An 18,382-nucleotide genomic window follows, 5' to 3' on the forward strand; every position below is an offset into this window, starting at 1 on the left:
TCCACCGCCAAACCGTTACCACCCAACACCTGGTGGAGGAACGCCTCACATTCTGCCTTGGGACCCTGCAACCACACGGGATGAATGTGGATTTCAACAGTCTCTTCATTTCCCCTACACCCACATTATCCCAGTCTCAAGCCTCCAACTCGGCACCACCCTCCTGATGTGTCCATCACCTTTCCCATCTATCTGCTCCATCCCCACCCGACCCAACCCCATCACCTTCTCCCTCACTTTCATCTACCTATCACTTTCTCAGCTACCTTCCCAACCCCAACTCCTCCCATTTATCTCTCAGTCCCCCAGCCCACAAGCCTCATTCCTGATGAAGGGCTTATGCCCGAAGTGTCGATTTTCCTACTCCTCGGATGCTGCCTGACCTGCTGTGCTTTTCCAGCACCACACTCTTGACTCTGATCTCCAGCATCTGCAGTCCTCACTTTCTGTATGTGTTCAATGATAACCTTGTCCAATTCTCCATCACTCCCAACACTTCCACCTTCCCATGCAATTGCAGCGGTGTGACCCTTGCCCTTTCACTTCCTCCCTTTTCACAGTGCAAGGCCCCAAACACAACTTCCAGATGAAACAGCGATTTAATTGTACTGTTTGCAATCTATCCTGTGTTTTCACTGCTCATAAATGTTGTCTCCTTTACAGTGGTGAGATTGAATGCGGACTGAGTGACCACTTTGCAGAATACCTCCACTCTGTGATGGAAACCCTTTAAAACTGTGTTCTTTTAGAAATCCATATTTTGAACTTTCTATGTCGCAAGAGACCGCAATTAACTGTGTTACAGTAGTAACAAGCCTCCTACAAGCATACGAATTATTAGGCCCTTCACTACCCTATTATGAATGTGGTGTTTTGGAAAGTAAGAGGTTTTATCCTGAGAAGGAATGAAAACTAACCTTTACATGAAGATAGGTAAAGGATATAGCAGTCACTCTTCTGTCATGAGTAATTTCCTGTGGTCAATGGCCAAGAGGGGTTAGCAATCTCTTGTCACAAAGGCTAGTCCCTTTTTTATTTCCTAAAAGCTGTTCCTTGGCTCAAGGAGACTCTGTCCTTGATTTATTTCAGAAGGGTAATAAACTGGGCTGGGCTCCAATCTGTCTGGTTTGGTACAGAGATGAAAAGGATTTTGAGAGGCCTTTTGTTTATATGTAAACAGATGAGACTTCAGACCAAAGTGGTCATGTTTTAGAAGTGACCTGTATAATGAAAGGGGAGTGGTCAGTGGTTAGCTGAACAGTTTTAGTTCAGTCCTGAACTGGTGAAAAGTTCAACAGAGAGCTGTGTGCAGACTCTCTCTTTGCCCTTCAACTTCAACCTGTAAGCATCTGTTCCATTTATACTGGTTTTAAAAAGAAGTTTGCTTATTGGGACTGTTGTGTATATTCGGAACAGCATAATTAAGTCCAGTTGGATAGGTTGAGTTCTGCAGGGGTTCTTTATTCTGCTCTTTGTGTCTCGTTGTGTAATTGTGTGAATACATTTTTGTCTGTTTTAAAATCTAGTAGTCAACCTGGGTAATTTTCACTGTACACTTACTGAAACAAATTGCAACGTTATGGTCTGAACTGCCGACTTAAGAATGTTTTGAGTGGTCTGGCTTAGTCCATAACACTGTGCTGTGTCAAAAATAAAGATACATCAATAGATAATGTAGGAAGAGAGAGAGGGTAACAAGCTACACCTTCTTGGTAGAAGACTATGACTTCCACAACATCAGCCAAAGAGAAAAACAAAAACTGTAACCAACAAAGACTGCACAACATCAGGAACACTTTACCCTTGCTCCTCCATTCCACATAATTAAAAATCACATAACGCCAGAATGTAGTCCAACAGGTTTATTTCTTGTCCCAATCCTGCTCCTTCACCACCCAAGGTGACCCCACTACACGATACACTCTCCCCAACGCCCTCCCCCAACACACACACAACTTACATACTCACACACTCACGCAGACCCTCTCTCATACACACACTCTCTCTCATTCATTCATACACATGCACACACACCCCGCCCTACACTTACCCTCTCACAGGCTTACACTCCATCACATTCACACACACACACTTTACCAAGCATGCACACATGCTAACACACACTCTCTCACACACTATCTTTCTCTCTCATGCATTCGCGTACACATCTAAGTCTATGGGGTGAGTTTGTATTCACAGAATTATATTTGCAGATATATTCTATTTTGTTCAAAAAGCACACAATCTGCAGACAGTCAATGCAGGCAGTCAATCCATGTAATATTTTATAAATTCCACTTTGGAAACAGATGTCCCCCTTTCTTATAAATAAAACATTAAGTTATCTCCAAAATGTGACTTGAAAGAAGTTCTGGGATTTACATATTAATAAATCAAAACCTGCAACCTATTGTAAATGATGAAAGACTTAACAGCAATCTAGGTTTGTTCAATATATCATTTCAGTTGCATGACTCTGTACTCTTTTGCGATAAATTCTGTATCTTATGGTCCTGCTCCGCTGCTACCTGGTAAAGGAGCGGTGACCTGAAAGCTAATGCTTCCAAATAAACCTGTTGGACTATAACCTGGCGTTGTGTGATTTTTAACTTTGTTCCACCTCAGTCCAACACCAGCTCCTCCACATAATTCCACAGAATGGCTTTGGGATCAGTAAAGCACAAAAACCAGGAGTAGTAGGCCATTCAAGCCTGCTTTGCTGATCAGTATGATCACACCTTGGTCCAAACCTGAACAAAAGAACTGAATGAGAGTGACTACCCTTGACATTAAAATTTTCCGAATGAGATCAAATCTAGCATAAAGGAAGATGGCTGTGATTGTTGGAGGCCAAGCATTTTAACCCCAGATGTCCTAACTCAGACATCTTCAGCTACTTCATCAATGATCTATTGTTTTTCATAAGATCAGAACTGGGGATAATTAAGGCTTATGCAGTGTTCATCTCCATTTGCAACCCCTCAAATAATGAAGCACTCCATTACCAAGATTAGACAATATGCATTCTTGGACTGATAACCAATAATCACGCTACACGTCAACCAATGACAATCACCAGCAAGAAAGAGAATAGCCATCTCCAAATGTCATTCAGCCAAACTCAACATTAACATCATTTAAGGATAACTACTCACTTGCTGTACTGAATCTGTCATCCGAGTTTCTTGGCTACAGCGTCGGTCAAAGGCTGGGTATTCCTCAGTGAGTGGCTCACCTACTGACCCTAAGAGTCTATCTCTAGGTACAGGTCAGGTGTATGACACAATACTCTCCAAATGTCTGAATGAATCCATGTCCTACAATATACAAGAAGCTTGATACCATTCAAGACAAAGTTTGCCTGAACAGCAGTTCAGTCATCACCTTAAACAAAAGCATACAGTATTTTCTGCTGAATCTGCAGCATTCAACAGCATTTCCTAAGCCCATGACTTAACACTTGCCAAACTATTTTCAAATGTGATGCCACATTAACACTGATTGATATCACCGGAGTTCAACAAACACAAAATAATATTAAAGCAGTATAGCAACAGTTATAATTATTCATTCTTATAGCATGGATCAACATCATCATCACATAAATAAGCAAATCTGTTTTAAGTTCACAAATATTTTGTGTTTTAAAAGATTCAGTCAACGAATATTTTAAATATTCATTCCCCCTTCCAAATGCATGTAGTTCTCAGCACCTCTCTTTTCTCTCCTTCACATGTAGTAATCAGGCTCCTTCCCTCCTTCCCATTCAATGCACACATACCAACCCAGTCTCCATGACTCAGACAGAGAAAATTCCACAGGCTAACAACCCACTGAGAGAAAAACTCATTCTCAATTCTATCTTAAATGGGAGACCACTTATCATTAAACTGGGTCCCACCTTGTCAAGTTCCCTCAGGATCTTGTACGTTTCAACATGAGCAACTTGCATTCTCCTCAGCTCCAATATGTACAGTCACAAACTGTCCAAACTTCCTTTACAGTACAAGTACTTCATCCAAGGAATAAGTTGAGGCTGTGCACTCCTTTCGTAAATAAGGAGACCAAACTCAGAACTGCCCTTTCCCACCTCTACCTTCAGCACATTGACAACCAAATGTCCTAGGTGTACAAGATGATTAGGGGTTTAGATAGGGTCGACAGTGAGAATCTTTTTCCACGTATGGAGTCAGCTATTACAAGGAGGCATAGCTTTAAATTAAGGGGGGGGTAGGTATAGGACAGATGTTAGGGGTAGGTTCTTTACTCAGCGAATCGTGAGTTCATGGAATGCCCTGCCAGTAGCAGTGGTGGACTCTCCCTCATTATGGGCATTTAAGCGGGCATTGGATAGGCATATGGAGGATAGTGGGCTAGTGTAGGTTAGGTGGGCTTGGATCGGCGCAACATCGAGGGCCAAAGGGCCTGTACTGCGCTGTATTCTTCTATGTTCTATGTTCATGACTGAAATTGTTTACTGAAGTTGGAGAAAGTTTTTGGGTCCACTGTCCACCCCTTATTGTCTGCCCCCAACACCACAGAGTCCAAGGCCACCCCACCAAAATTCTCACTTAACAGTTGCCATTGCTGCCCAGAGGAGGGGTACGTCACAACCATGAACAATATCCCTGTGATTCCAAAGTGGGTGACACAGTTTGGGAACCCCTAGCCTAGAAAGACAAAGACAGCAGGTGCAGGGAACACCAGCATCACCGAATAATTCTCCATGTCACATACTATCCTGACTAGAACATATCACCATTTCTTCACGTTCATTAGGTCAAAATCCTAGAATCCTACCCCACAGCACTATCAAAGTACCTTCACAACACGGACCACAATGACCCTCACCATCTCTCAAGAACGACTAAGAACAGGCAATAATGTTAATCATGACAAGCACTGCCCCATCACAAAAATGAATCTGACACTTACTTGCATGTTTATCAGCGAGGGCAATAAGACTGCTTGAAATGTCTCGTCTCCGATAGAAACAAACACACTTTGCTTCCACATTGCCATTGACAGTCTGAAACAGTAAACACAAAAGGCATTAAGGATAATGATATTACGCAAATGTTGCAGTGAAACAGCAAACAGGCATCACTTTGAAGTGGCATACACAAAGCAGAGGTCCCTTGACAAGAACCAACTGACCTGTTACCTCACTCGAGTGCCCAGTCTTCACAGGTAAGCTGGCAGTTGTGAGCTTGCCAATCAACCATAGTGATTGTACATTCTGTTCTCACCCAACAGAAGGAAATCCATGGGTAATAATCAAGAAAAGACACCCTGCCTCTTTCATTTTTTTTTGTCCTCACCTCAAGAATGATGGTGCTCATTTATTATTTTCACGAATCAAGTTGTTTTCAGCCCAATTAAAGTTAAATTAGGTCCTGAGTTTCAGTATCTTCAGTAACCACTACCTTTGTTGGTCATTGGTTATTGTTAGATTGCCTTGGTGGCACTTTTGTGCACATCTTTAAAGTTCTGCCAATAGATCTTCAAGGTTTTTTTTCTTGTCTTTCACTCAGAGAGGAATGTTGTTTGCAGACTTCTTGATGTCTCTGAGTACACTGCACTCACAAGTCTGGAACAAATTGCAGTGAGACAAATCAAAAGGCTGTTGTCAGCCAGTTTTTCCTCGACTCAGACTCCTGATGCCACTCTTTCCCATATGAGAAAAGACTTCGTGGTCCACCAATCAACTGCTGAATCAAATAATGGCACATTGTTCTGACAGACATCAAGTCATCGTTGTGAAAATCAAACCGTTAGTGTGAAATAACTCTCCATCCTGGTGTTTGAACTTCTCATTTACAGGATTTGTTTTTCTTGTCTATACATTTTTGATCGGTAATAATAATGAAATTTTAATTTTTTTGTCTATTTTATTCATAAATGAGTATGTGCGCTTGGTCTTCTCAAAGGGTATTGCTTAAATTGCATAATAGCAAATTATTTATTGTTAGCAAAGTTATTCATTAATAGCAAAAACAGATTATTAAAGTTATTTTCTTGCTAGTGACAAAATCTGGCTGAATCAACTTTGTTCTAAATAGCAATCCATGGAGTAAATTGAAGTAAAAAAATCTGCCATTTTCACTTCGTCTATCCCATTCTGTTGCCAGGCTTAATGTCAAAAACTGCTTGGTTAAGCCACAGCTGTAACTCTATCCACAGTTCTGGTCACTGCACAACAGAAAAGATGTGATTGCATCAGAGGGGTGCACAGGAGATTCACCTGGATGTTGCCTGGGATGGAACAGTTTAGCTATTAAGAGAAGCTGGATAAGCTTGAGTTGTTTGCTTCAGACCAGAAGAAGTTGAGAAGGGACCTGGCTGACATATATAAATTTATCAAGGGCACAGACAGGGTGGATAGCTGGCTCCCTCTGCTGAACTGCCAACCACTAAACTGAGTTATTTTTATATGAGAGGCAAGAGGTTCAGAGGCTACTTGAGGAATTTATTTTTCACTTTTCACTTTCATTTCATGGTGGGAATCTGGAATGCACGGATGGGGTGAGGAGGTAGGTGAGGTAGGAAGCTTCGCAACCTTTAAAATGCATTTGGATGAGCACTTGAAATGTCATAACATTCAAGGAAAGGCCTCAGTGCAGGAAAGTGGGACGAGTATACATTTACAGTAGTTTTTTTTGGTAGTGCAGATTCAATGAGCCAAACTGCCTCTTCTGCACTGCATGATTTTATGATTCTATATCTTCATTATATGTTATTCTAGTGGTTCAGAGAACTGTCAGGGCATTTCAGAAGAAATTTGAGAGTCAAATATATTGCTGTGGGCCTGAAGGTGCAAGATGAGATTTTCTTGACAATCTAATAGCTACATGATCACCATTACTGATAGGAGCTTTTTGTGCTTTTAGTTGAAGTTAGCTGCCATGTAGGTTTGAAACTATGACCTGGTTGACTCGGGACCCCTTTAAAAATGGCAGCCTGATCACAATTCTAGGAATCTGAGCCCGCTCCCAACGTTTCTGATACTTACCAGCAATGTTTATGAGTGCAGGCTGTTTGGGTCTATACAAAGTGAAGCTGAGCCAAGAGTCCAGATATTGTTATCTGGCTCAAAAAGGCCAAATGGCCTACTCCTGCACCTATTTTCTTATTTTCTGTCTCTGATAAAATAGTCCCTATTTGAGTGACAGCTGAAGCTCTATCATCTCGGCTATTAATTTCATAATGTAAACCGAAGCAAGGTTAAAGTTTCTAGTGCCTGCAGCTACTGAAACTTTAAAGGATAAAGATGATATGAACTTTTATTGTCTTACAGAAGAAAGACCTTTCTTTTAAACCTTACTGGAAAGTTCCCAAACACTATTTTAAAAAGATTTTCTTAATATATTCTGTTCTCACTCAAGGGTTTGTGGATACTGGTTGAATGGGCTTGGAAGTGCCATAGCCAGCATAGAGACCTGACAGGCCATTTGAGTTGTTCAGGAGGGGACACGCCTTGGCACGGGCAGCATGAGAGGCCATGTATGAGGTATGTGGGAATTGAGGGCATGTCAGGGGTGATGCTGGAAAGCTTTTCTGTTTGCAATCTAGCTAGAATGAAATTTCACAGAACCAGGGTGAACTTTTAAACAGCCCCGTGGCTGCCTCCAAACTTTTTCTTCGAACCCCACTGTCTGACTCTAGCTGGCGTCTGACACCTTGGCAATAAAGATCTAGTCCTCAAAGCAAGCGAGCTAAACCAAAATCGCACTACCCATCCTGAGAATGAAAATCCAGACTTGCATCTTTGAGTCATAAGTCAAGATTAGAATGGTGCTGGAAAAGCTCAGCAGGTCAGGCAGCATCCGAGGAGCAGGAACATCAATGTTTCGGGCAGGAGCCCTTCATCAGGAATGAGGCTGGAAGCCTCGGGGTGGAGAGATAATTGGGAGGGGGAGGGGGTGGGGCTGGGGAGAAGTCTCAACTACCTTCTCCCCAGCCCCACCCCCTCCCCCTCCCAATTATCTCTCCACCCCGAGGCTTCCAGCCTCATTCCTGATGAAGGGTTCCTGCCCGAAACGCCGATTTTCCTGCTCCTCGGATGCTGCCTGACCTGCTGTGTGTTTCCAGCATCATTCTAATCTTGACTCTGATCTCTAGCATATGCAGTCCTCACTTTCGCCTCTTTGAGTCGTTAAGTCCAGTAATCTCACCACTATTCTAATATTGACAGTCTCCCGGGACTGTTGCACCCACAATCTCTACAACCTTAAATCCAATGGATGAAGGTTTGATCACATATCATTGTCCAAGTTGTTCGCCATATTATACAAGTGGCCTGTGAATTAATTTCACAACATAAATTTAAGCAAGGTTAGAGGTTTCAAGAGCCTGCAGTTTCAGGCATTAAACATGAAAGGATTTGGATGTCATGAACCTTTACTATCTTCTAGAAGACCATCTAACTTATTGGAAACTTCTCAATGATTGACTTAATATATCCTACACTCACCTTCTGATATGTTACACAAAGGCTTGAATACAAGTTAAACAATGACTCAGGGTGTGTTACAGTCAGAACAAAATACAGTGTACATCACATTGAAAATTATCTGCTTTGGCAAGGTCAGCAAACAAATAAATTATGTTGCACGTCAGATGCATAGTTAATAGAAGGTTGATATCAAATTTGTTGTCATGATTAACTTCTCTCAAAGTTAAGAGATTCTGCAAGTATGAAAAGGAATATTCACAGCACTGAAAAACCACAACTCTACACAGACCTTCACAGGATGATAGTGAAGCTTACTGATGCAACAGAATTTCAACGTGCCGATCAATTACCTTGTTCAATTCCTCTATTCTTCTGATCAAGAATGGATTGCTTGAAGAGTTCTCAAAAAAGACATAATCTGTAAAACAATAATAATTCTTATCAAGGGAAAGGCAAAGCTATTTACTCCTACAGCCAACTAAACGTTGAGCTTGCAAATATTTAGAAATCAAATAGGGCAAGGATTTGTCCAAACAGTTTTGTAGAAAATCTCAGTTGATCCCCACCTTCGGCTCTTGATGAGAAAAACGCACCAAGTATCTTCAGAGGCAACAGGTATAAGGAGAAGATAATATGGATTTTGTCAGACAGATCGTAACATTTAAGGCTATGGCCCTAGTAGGGGCAAGTGGGTCACGTGTAGACGTACAGAAGTGGCCAGAAGGGTGTCTTCTGTACTCTGTGACTCTACGGTTCAAGGTGTTCTTGTCAACAGTAAGCAAGACCTTGATTTAGTCAGCATCATTATAACTTGTTGCTGTGTAAAGGCAACTTAATTTTGAAACTGATTCTGACTGCAAAACATAAGTATAATTCTAACCATCGTCTTATTTCATTGCAACTCAATAAAAACTTCAGTTACAATCATGTCTGGGGTGATAAGAAGATATCTTCTGGATTTTTGAGAGGGATTTCATCACATCAGTGCATCAGGATCCAAAACTGGTTGGAAGAAACATCATCTCTCTGCTCAAACCTCTCTGGAATAGCTGTGACTACCGTTAACTGAGTGATGATGTCACGTCCAGTACATTAGATACAGAACTTCTGGCTGCTGTGGCTTTTACCTGCTAAGGCTCAGAATGGTTAAAATTATGTATTAGCTCTGCAGTAAAAGGAGGAGATAGTATGGATGGATGAACACTTGGGGCTCGAGGTGGGGGTATAAGGGGAGATGAAAGTAAGGAAAGGCCACCAGATGACTCCAGCTTCTTGACAACCACTGAAGTGTGGCCAAAGTTGCAATGTCGGAAAAGTAGGAGCCAATTTGTACATAGTGAACTCCACAAGCATCAACAAGACCATCTATTTCTGTGACGCTGCTTGAGGAAACAAATATCAGCCAAGGCACTGGAAAGACACCCTTGCTGCTCTTCAAAATGGTGCCGCAAATCCTACAATCACCTGAACTGGCAGCATGGGCCTTAGATCACCTCCAAACCTGCAGCACTGGCTCAGGACACTACTGGATTGTCTGCATTGATATTTTTTTTGCTCATGCCTTGGAGTAGGACTTGAACACAAAACGTTGTGACTCAGAGGCAAGAATGCTATCAAACGAACTACAGTTGGAAAAGAGGAAGGATTTCGTCAAGGATCTGTAAAATGTAGGTTCCTGTGGTGGAGCAGTAGCATATGCACAGCTACATGTAGCTTTGGCACACAAGTTAAGGAGGGGAGGAGGAGGGTGAAGTGAGGGGAGAGTGGAAAAGAAAGGAGAGGAGGGTTAATGAGTGAGGGCGAGTGGGGAGGAGGGGAGTGAGGGAGCATGGGAGAGAGGGGTGTGGGAGGAACAAGGGAGGTGGTGGAAGGGGGTAGTGAAAAGAGCTGAAAAAGTGAGGGTGCAGCAGGGAGTGAGGGGGGTGAGGAAAAGATCAGGGAATGTGAGGGAGGGGGAATGGGGTGGAAGAGGGGGAAGGGAGGAGAGGGAGTGAGGGGGTGGAGGAGGAGAGGGAGTGAGGGGGTGGAGGAGGAGAGGGAGTGAGGGGGTGGGGGAGGGGAGGTGGATGGGGTGAGAACGGGGGGAAAGGGATGAAGGGGGGAGAGGAGGGGTGAGGTGGAGGGGAAGGAGAGGAGGAGGCAGTGATGGGGAGTGATGGGAAAAGTTATGGGGGAAAATGGAAGAAGTGATCGGGGAGGAAGAAATGACCACGGGAAGAGGGGCTACTGTTGGGGAGATGGGGGATGTGATGAGGAGAGGGGGAGGAATATTTGGGGGGGGGGGGGGGGTAGGGGTGAGGGGTGATTAGGCAAGTGATGGGAGGGAGGTGGGAGTGATTGGAATAGGAAAAGGCGGCAAATGAAGGGGGAAGTGATTGAGTGAGGGGGAAATGATTGAGGAAAGGGGAGAAGTGACGAGGGAAGACGGGGCAAGTGATGGGGGAAGGGGTAAGTGACAGGAACAGGGGGTCATGATGGGAGATGGCGGAGGGGACCAAATGATCAGGGAGGTGGGAGGTGGTGGGGAAGGGGGTAGTGAGTGGGGGATGGAGGGAGGAAATGTGATGGGGATGTATGTGGAGGTGATTGGGGGGGGGGGGGGGAAGGAAAATGATGGGGGAGGGAGAAAGGAAGGACAAGGGAGGTGAAGGGGGGAGGTGAAGGGGGGGAGGTGAAGGGGGGGGAGGTGAAGGGGGGGGGAGGTGAAGGGGGGGGAGGTGAAGGGGGGGGAGGTGAAGGGGGGGAGGTGAAGGGGGGGGAGGTGAAGGGGGGGGAGGTGAAGGGGGGGGAGGTGAAGGGGGGGAGGTGAAGGGGGGGGGAGGTGAAGGGGGGGGAGGTGAAGGGGGGGGGAGGTGAAGGGGGGGAGGTGAAGGGGGGGAGGTGAAGGGGGGGGAGGTGAAGGGGGGGGAGGTGAAGGGGGGGGGAGGTGAAGGGGGGGAGGTGAAGGGGGGGAGGTGAAGGGGGGGAGGTGAAGGGGGGGAGGTGAAGGGGGGGAGGTGAAGGGGGGGAGGTGAAGGGGGGGAGGTGAAGGGGGGGAGGTGAAGGGGGGGAGGTGAAGGGGGGGAGGTGAAGGGGGGGGAGGTGAAGGGGGGGGAGGTGAAGGGGGGGAGGTGAAGGGGGGGGAGGTGAAGGGGGGGGAGGTGAAGGGGGGGGAGGTGAAGGGGGGGAGGTGAAGGGGGGGAGGTGAAGGGGGGGGAGGTGAAGGGGGGGGAGGTGAAGGGGGGGGAGGTGAAGGGGGGGGAGGTGAAGGGGGGGGAGGTGAAGGGGGGGGAGGTGAAGGGGGGGGAGGTGAAGGGGGGGAGGTGAAGGGGGGGGAGGTGAAGGGGGGGAGGTGAAGGGGGGGGGAGGTGAAGGGGGGGGAGGTGAAGGGGGGGGAGGTGAAGGGGGGGAGGTGAAGGGGGGGGAGGTGAAGGGGGGGAAGTGAAGGGGGGGAAGTGAAGGGGGGGGAAGTGAAGGGGGGGGAAGTGAAGGGGGGGGAAGTGAAGGGGGGGAAGTGAAGGGGGGGGAAGTGAAGGGGGGGGAAGTGAAGGGGGGAGGTGGAACTGAAGGGTGGAGGTGGAAGTGAAGGGGGGAGGTGGAAGTGAAGGGGGGAGGTGGAAGTGAAGGGGGGAGGTGGAAGTGAAGGGGGGAGGTGGAAGTGAAGGGGGGAGGTGGAAGTGAAGGGGGGAGGTGGAAGTGAAGGGGGGAGGTGGAAGTGAAGGGGGGAGGTGGAAGTGAAGGGGGGAAGTGAAATGAGAGAGAGAGATGGGGGACAGTTGGGGTGGGATGTGGGAGAGTTGGGGGAGAGTTTGGGGGAGAGATGGGGGGGAATTGATGAGCAGGGTGATTGATGGGGGGGAAGTAATGGGAAACCGCTGGGGGGGATGGGGGGAAGTGATGGGGTGTAGTGATGAGCAGTGGGAGTGATGGGGGGAAGTGATGGGGCAAGAGATGGAAGGAGTAATGGGAAGAGCGATGGGGACAAGCAATTGAGCAAAGGGATGGGGGAGACTGATGGGGTGGGGTTGGGGGATGGGGGACAGTGATGGGGGAGGGATTTGGGGGTCGTGGTGAGCAGGGAGATGGGGGGAATAATGGGGGGGGGGAAGTGATGAGGGAATAATGGGGGGAAGTGATGGGGGAGGGGGATGTGATGGGATTGGGAGTGAGGATATGGTAGTGGGATGGACGTGGGTGGGATCTGATGGGGAAAGAGGAAGGTGGTGATGGGGAGGGATGGAGTTGAATTGATGGGGAGTGGGGTTCAGGGGAGAGGTGGATGTGATGGGGAGGGGGGTGGTGTTGGGGTTGATGTGATGGGGTGGGGTTGAAGGTTAATGTGATGAGGTGGGGGTTGGGGTTGATGTGATGGGGTGGGGGTGGGGGATGATGTGATGGGGGTGGGGATTGATGTGATTGGGGTGGGAGTGGGGGTTGATGTAATGGGGGTGGGAGTGGGGATTGATGTAATGGGGGTGGGGTTGATGTGATGGGGTGGGGTGGGTGTTGGTGTGATGGGGGTGGAGGTGGGGATGGGGGTTGATGTGATTGGGTGGGGGTGGTGTTGGGGTTGATGTGGTGGGGGTGGGGGTGGTGTTGGGGTTGATGTGATGGGGAGGGGGATGGTGTTAGGATTGATGTGATGGGGAGAGGGGTGGTGTTGGGGTTGATGTGATGGGGGTGGGGGTTGGGGTGGGGGTGGTGTTGGGGTTGATGTGATGGGGGTGGGGGTGGTGTTGGGATTGATGTGATGGGGGTGGGGGTGGGGGTGGTGTTGGGGTTCATGTAATGGTAGTGGGGGTGAGGGTGGTGTTGGGGTTGATGTGATGGCGGTGGGGGTGGGGGTGGTGTTGGGGTTGATGTGATGGCGGTGGGGGTGGGGTGGTGTTGGGGTTGATGTAATGGGGGTGGGGGTGGGGGTGGTGTTAGGGTTGATGTGATGAGGGTGGGGGTGGGGGTGGTGTTGGGGTTGATGTGATGGGGGTGGGGGTGGGTGTGGTGTTGGGGTTGATGTGATGGGGTTGGGGGTGGTGTCGATGTTGATGTGATGGGGTTGGAAGTGGTGTTGGGGTTGATGTGATGGGGGTGGAGGTGGCGTTGGGGTTGATGTGATGGGGGTGGAGGTGGCGTTGGGGTTGATGTGATGGGGGTGGGGGTGGCGTTGGGGTTGATGTGATGGGGGTGGGGGTGGTGTTGGGGTTGATGTGATGGGGTGGTGTTGGGGTTGATGTGATGGGGGTGGGGGTGGTGTTGGGGTTGATGTGGGGGTGGGGTGGGGGTGGTGTTGGGGTTGATATGGGGGTGGAGTGGGGGTGGTGTTGGGGTTGATGTGATGGGGTGGGGGTGGGGCTGATGTGATGGAGTGGGGGTGGGGGTGGTGTTGGGGTTGATGTGATGGGGGTGGGGGACTTGTTGGGGTTGTGATGGGGGTGTGGGTGGGAGTGGTGTTGATGTGATGGGGAGGGGGTGGGGGTGGGGTTGGTGTTGGGGTTGATGTGATGGGGATGGGGGTGGTGGTGGCATTGGGGTTGAAGTGATAGGGGTGGGGGTGGGGGTGGCGTTGGGGTTGGTGTAATGGGGATGGTGTTGGGGTTGATGTGATGGGGGTGAGTGTGGTGTTGGGGTTGATGTGATGAGGTGGGGCTGGGAGTTGATGTGATGGGGTGGGGTTGGGGTGGGGGTTGATGTGATGGGGTTGGGGTGGGGTTGATGTTGATGTGATGGTGTGGGGGTGGGGTTGGGGTTGATGTGATGGGGTGGGGGTTGATGTGATGAGGGTGAGGGTGGTGTTGGGGTTGATGTGATGGGGTGGGGGTGGTGTTGGTGTTTATGTGATGGGGTGGGGATGGGTGGTGGTGTTGATGTGATGGTGTGGGGGTGGTGTTGAGGGTGATGTGATGGGGTGGGGGTGGTGTTGATGTGATGGTGTGGGGGTGGGGGTGGTGTTGGGGTTGATGTGATGGGGGTGGGGGTGGTGTTGGGGTTCATGTAATGGTAGTGGGGGTGGGGGTGGTGTTGCGGTTGATGTGATGGCGGAGGGGGTGGTGTTGGGGTTGATGTGATGGCGGTGGGGGTGGGGGTGGTGTTGGGGTTGATGTAATGGGGGTGGGGGTGGGGGTGGTGTTAGGGTTGATGTGATGAGGGTGGGGGTGGGGGTGGTGTTGGGGTTGATGTGATGGGGGTGGGGGTGGGTGTGGTGTTGGGGTTGATGTGATGGGGGTGGAGGTGGTGTTGGGGTTGATGTGATGGGGGTGGGGGTGGTGTTGGGGTTGATGTGATGGGGGTAGGGGTGGCGTTGGGGTTGATGTGATGGGGGTGGGGGTGGTGTTGGGGTTGATGTGATGGGGGTGGGGGTGGCGTTGGGGTTGATGTGATGGGGGTGGGGGTGGCGTTGGGGTTGATGTGATGGGGGTGGGGGTGGTGTTGGGGTTGATGTGGGGGTGGGGTGGGGGTGGTGTTGGGGTTGATATGATGGGGGTGGGGGACTTGTTGGGGTTGTGATGGGGGTGTGGGTGGGAGTGGTGTTGATGTGATGGGGAGGGGGTGGGGGTGGGGTTGGTGTTGGGGTTGATGTGATGGGGATGGGGGTGGTGGTGGCGTTGGGGTTGATGTGATGGGGGTGGGGGACTTGTTGGGGTTGTGATGGGGGTGTGGGTGGGAGTGGTGTTGATGTGATGGGGAGGGGGTGGGGGTGGTGTTGGGGTTGATGTGATGGGGATGGGGGTGGTGGTGGCGTTGGGGTTGATGTGATAGGGGTGGGGGTGGGGGATGGCGTTGGGGTTGGTGTAATGGGGGTGGTGTTGGGGTTGATGTGATGGGGGTGAGTGTGGTGTTGGGGTTGATGTGATGAGGTGGGGGTGGTGTTGGGGCTGATGTGATGGGGGTGGGGGTCTTGTTGGGGTTGTGATGGGGGTGTGGGTGGGGGTGGTGTTGATGTGATGGGGAGGGGGTGGGGGTGGTGTTGGGGTTGATGTGATGGGGCAGGGGTGGGGTTGATGTGATGGGGTGGTGTTGGGGTTGATGTGATGGCTGTGGGGGTGGGGTTGATGTGATGGGGATGGGGGTGGTGGTGGCATTGGGGTTGATGTGATAGGGGTGGGGGTGGGGATGGTGTTGGTGTGATGGGGGTGGTGTTGGGGTTGATGTGATGGGGGTGAGTGTGGTGTTGGGGTTGATGTGATGGGGTTGGGGTTGGTGTGATGGGGGTGGGGCTGGGAGTTGATGTGATGGGGTGGGGTTGGGGTGGGGGTTGATGTGATGGGGTTGGGGTGGGGTTGATGTTGATGTGATGGTGTGGGGGTGGGGTTGGGGGTTGATGTGATGGGGTGGGGGTTGATGTGATGAGGGTGGGGGTGGTGTTGGGGTTGATGTGATGGGGTGGGGGTGGTGTTGGTGTTTATGTGATGGGATGGGGGTGGGTGGTGGTGTTGATGTGATGGTGTGGGGGTGGTGTTGAGGGTGATGTGATGGGGTGGGGGTGGTGTTGATGTGATGGTGTGGGGGTGGGGGTTGGTGTTGATGTGATGAGGATGGGGTGGGGGTGGTGTTGGGGTTGATATGGGGGTGGGGTGGGGGTGGTGTTGGGGTTGATGTGGGGGTGCGGTGGGGGTGCGGTGGGGGTGGTGTTGGAGTTGATATGGGGGTGGGGTGGGGGTGGTGTTGGGGTTGATATGGGGGTGGGGTGGGTGTGGTGTTGGGGTTGATGTGATGGGGTGGGGGTGGGGGTGGTGTTGGGGCTGATGTGATGGAGTGGGGTTGGGGGTGGTGTTGGGGTTGATGTGATGGGGGTGGGGGTCTTGTTGGGGTTGTGATGGGGGTGTGGGTGGGAGTGGTGTTGATATGATGGGGAGGGGGTGGGGGTGGGGGTGGGGGTGGTGTTGGGGTTGAGGTGATGGGGATGGGGGTGGTGGTGGCGTTGGGGTTGATGTGATAGGGGTGGGGGTGGTGTTGGGGTTGATGTGGTGGGAGTGGGGTTGGTGTTGAGGTTGATGTGGTGGGGGTGGGGGTGGTGTTGGGATTGATGTGGTGGGGTTGGGGATGGGGGTGGTGTTGGGGTGGATGTGATGGGTTGAGGGTGGTGTTGGGGTTGATGTGATGGGGGTGGGGGTGGTGTTGGGGTTGATGTGATGGGGGTGGGGGTGGTGTTGGGGTTGATGTGATGGGGGTGGGGGTGGTGTTGGGGTTGATGTGATGGGGGTGGGGGTGGGGTTGGGGTTGATGTGATGGGGTGGGTGTTGATGTGATGGGTGTGGGGGTGGGGGTTGATGTGATGGGGTTTGGGTTGATGTGATGGGGGTGGTGGTTGATGTGATGGGGGTGGGGATGGGATTGATGTGATGGGTGTGGGGGTGGGGTTTGATGTGATGAGGGTGGGGGTGGGGGTTGATGTGATGGGGTGGGGGTGGGGGTTGATGGTGTGGGGGTTGATGGGGTAGGGGTTGATGTGATGGGGGTGGGGGTTGATTGGATGGGGTGGGGTGGAGGGTGATGTAATGGGGGTAGGGGTGGGGATGGGGTTGTTGTGATAGGGTGGGTGGTTGATGGGGGTGGGGGTTGAGGTGATGGGGTCGGGGTTGATGTGATGGGGTGGGGGTGGGGGTTGATGTGATGGGGGTGGGGGCGGGGTGGGGGTTGGGGTTGATGTGATGGTGGTGGTGGTTGATGTGATGCGGTTGGGGGTTGGGGTTGATGTGATGGGGGCGGTGGTTGATGTGATGGGGGTGGGGGTTGATGTGATGGGGTGGGGGTGGGGGTTGATGTGATGGGGGTGAGGGAGGGGGTGGTGTTGGGGTTGATGTGATGTGGGTGGGGGTGGGGTTGATGTGATGGGGTGGGGTTGGGGGTGGTGTTGATGTGATGGGGTGGGGGTGCGGGTGGTGTTGATGTGATGGTGTGGGGGTGGGGGTGGTGTTGATGTGATGGGGATGGGGTGGGGTTGGTGTTGGGATTCATGTGATGGGGGTGGGGGTGGTGTTGGGGTTGATGTAATGGGGTGGGGGTGGTGTTGGGGTTGATGTGATGAGGTGGGGGTGGCGGTAGTGTTGATGTGATGGTGTGTGGGTGGTGGGTGGTGTTGATGTGATGGGGGTGGGGTGGGGTTGGTGTTGGGATTCATGTGATGGGGGTGGGGGTGGTGTTGGGGTTGATGTAATGGGGTGGGGGTGGTGTTGGGGTTGATGTGATGGGGTGGGGTGGGGGCTGGTGTTGATGTGATGGAGTGGGGGTGCGGGTGGTGTTGATGTGATGGTGTGGGGGTGGGGGTGGTGTTGATGTGATGGGGATGGGGTGGGGTTGGTGTTGGGATTCATGTGATGGGGGTGGGGGTGGTGTTGGGGTTGATGTAATGGGGTGGGGGTGGTGTTGGGGTTGATGTGATGAGGTGGGGGTGGCGGTAGTGTTGATGTGATGGTGTGTGGGTGGTGGGTGGTGTTGATGTGATGGGGGTGGGGTGGGGTTGGTGTTGGGATTCATGTGATGGGGGTGGGGGTGGTGTTGGGGTTGATGTAATGGGGTGGGGGTGGTGTTGGGGTTGATGTGATGGGAGTGGGGGTGAGGGGTGGTGTTGGGGTTGATGTGGTGGGTTGGGGGTGGTTGTGGGGGTGGTGTTGGGGTTGTTGTGGGGGGGTGGTGTTGGGGGTGGTGTTGGGGTTGATGTGATGGGGGTGGGGTTGGGGTTGATGTGATGGGGGTGGGGTTGGGGTTGATGTGATGGGGGTGGGGTTGGGGTTGATGTGATGGGGTTGATGTGATGGGGGTGGGGTTGGGGTTGATGTGATGGGGTTGATGTGATGGGGTGGGGGTGGCGGTAGTGTTGATGTGATGGAGTGGGGGTGGGGGGTGGTGTTGATGTGATGGGGGTGGGGTGGGGTTGGTGTTGGGGTTGATGTGATGGGGGTGGTGTTGGGGTTGATGTGATGGGTTGGGGTTGGGGTTGATGTGATGGGGTTG

At 50.8% G+C, this 18,382-nt stretch overlaps 1 protein-coding gene across 5 annotated transcripts in view; it reads right to left on the reverse strand.

Annotated features, from left to right (window-relative positions):
- Nucleotides 1-18,382, reverse strand: part of LOC122554015 (metastasis-associated protein MTA1-like) — a 171,821-nt gene that overhangs the window by 138,391 nt on the left and 15,048 nt on the right. For all 5 annotated transcript variants that reach the window (XM_087990138.1, XM_087990140.1, XM_087990136.1 and 2 more), the window contains exons 2-3: nucleotides 8,806-8,873; nucleotides 4,936-5,029 (exon numbers count right to left, since the gene is read on the reverse strand). In XM_087990138.1, coding sequence (XP_087846264.1) covers nucleotides 4,936-5,029; nucleotides 8,806-8,873 — 162 coding nt within the window. The remainder of the gene's footprint in view (nucleotides 1-4,935; nucleotides 5,030-8,805; nucleotides 8,874-18,382) is intronic.

This window comes from Chiloscyllium plagiosum, unplaced genomic scaffold (assembly GCF_037043375.1).
Source record: "Chiloscyllium plagiosum isolate Xiang-an unplaced genomic scaffold, Cpla_swu_hap1 HiC_scaffold_8, whole genome shotgun sequence".
NCBI lineage: Eukaryota > Metazoa > Chordata > Chondrichthyes > Orectolobiformes > Hemiscylliidae > Chiloscyllium > Chiloscyllium plagiosum.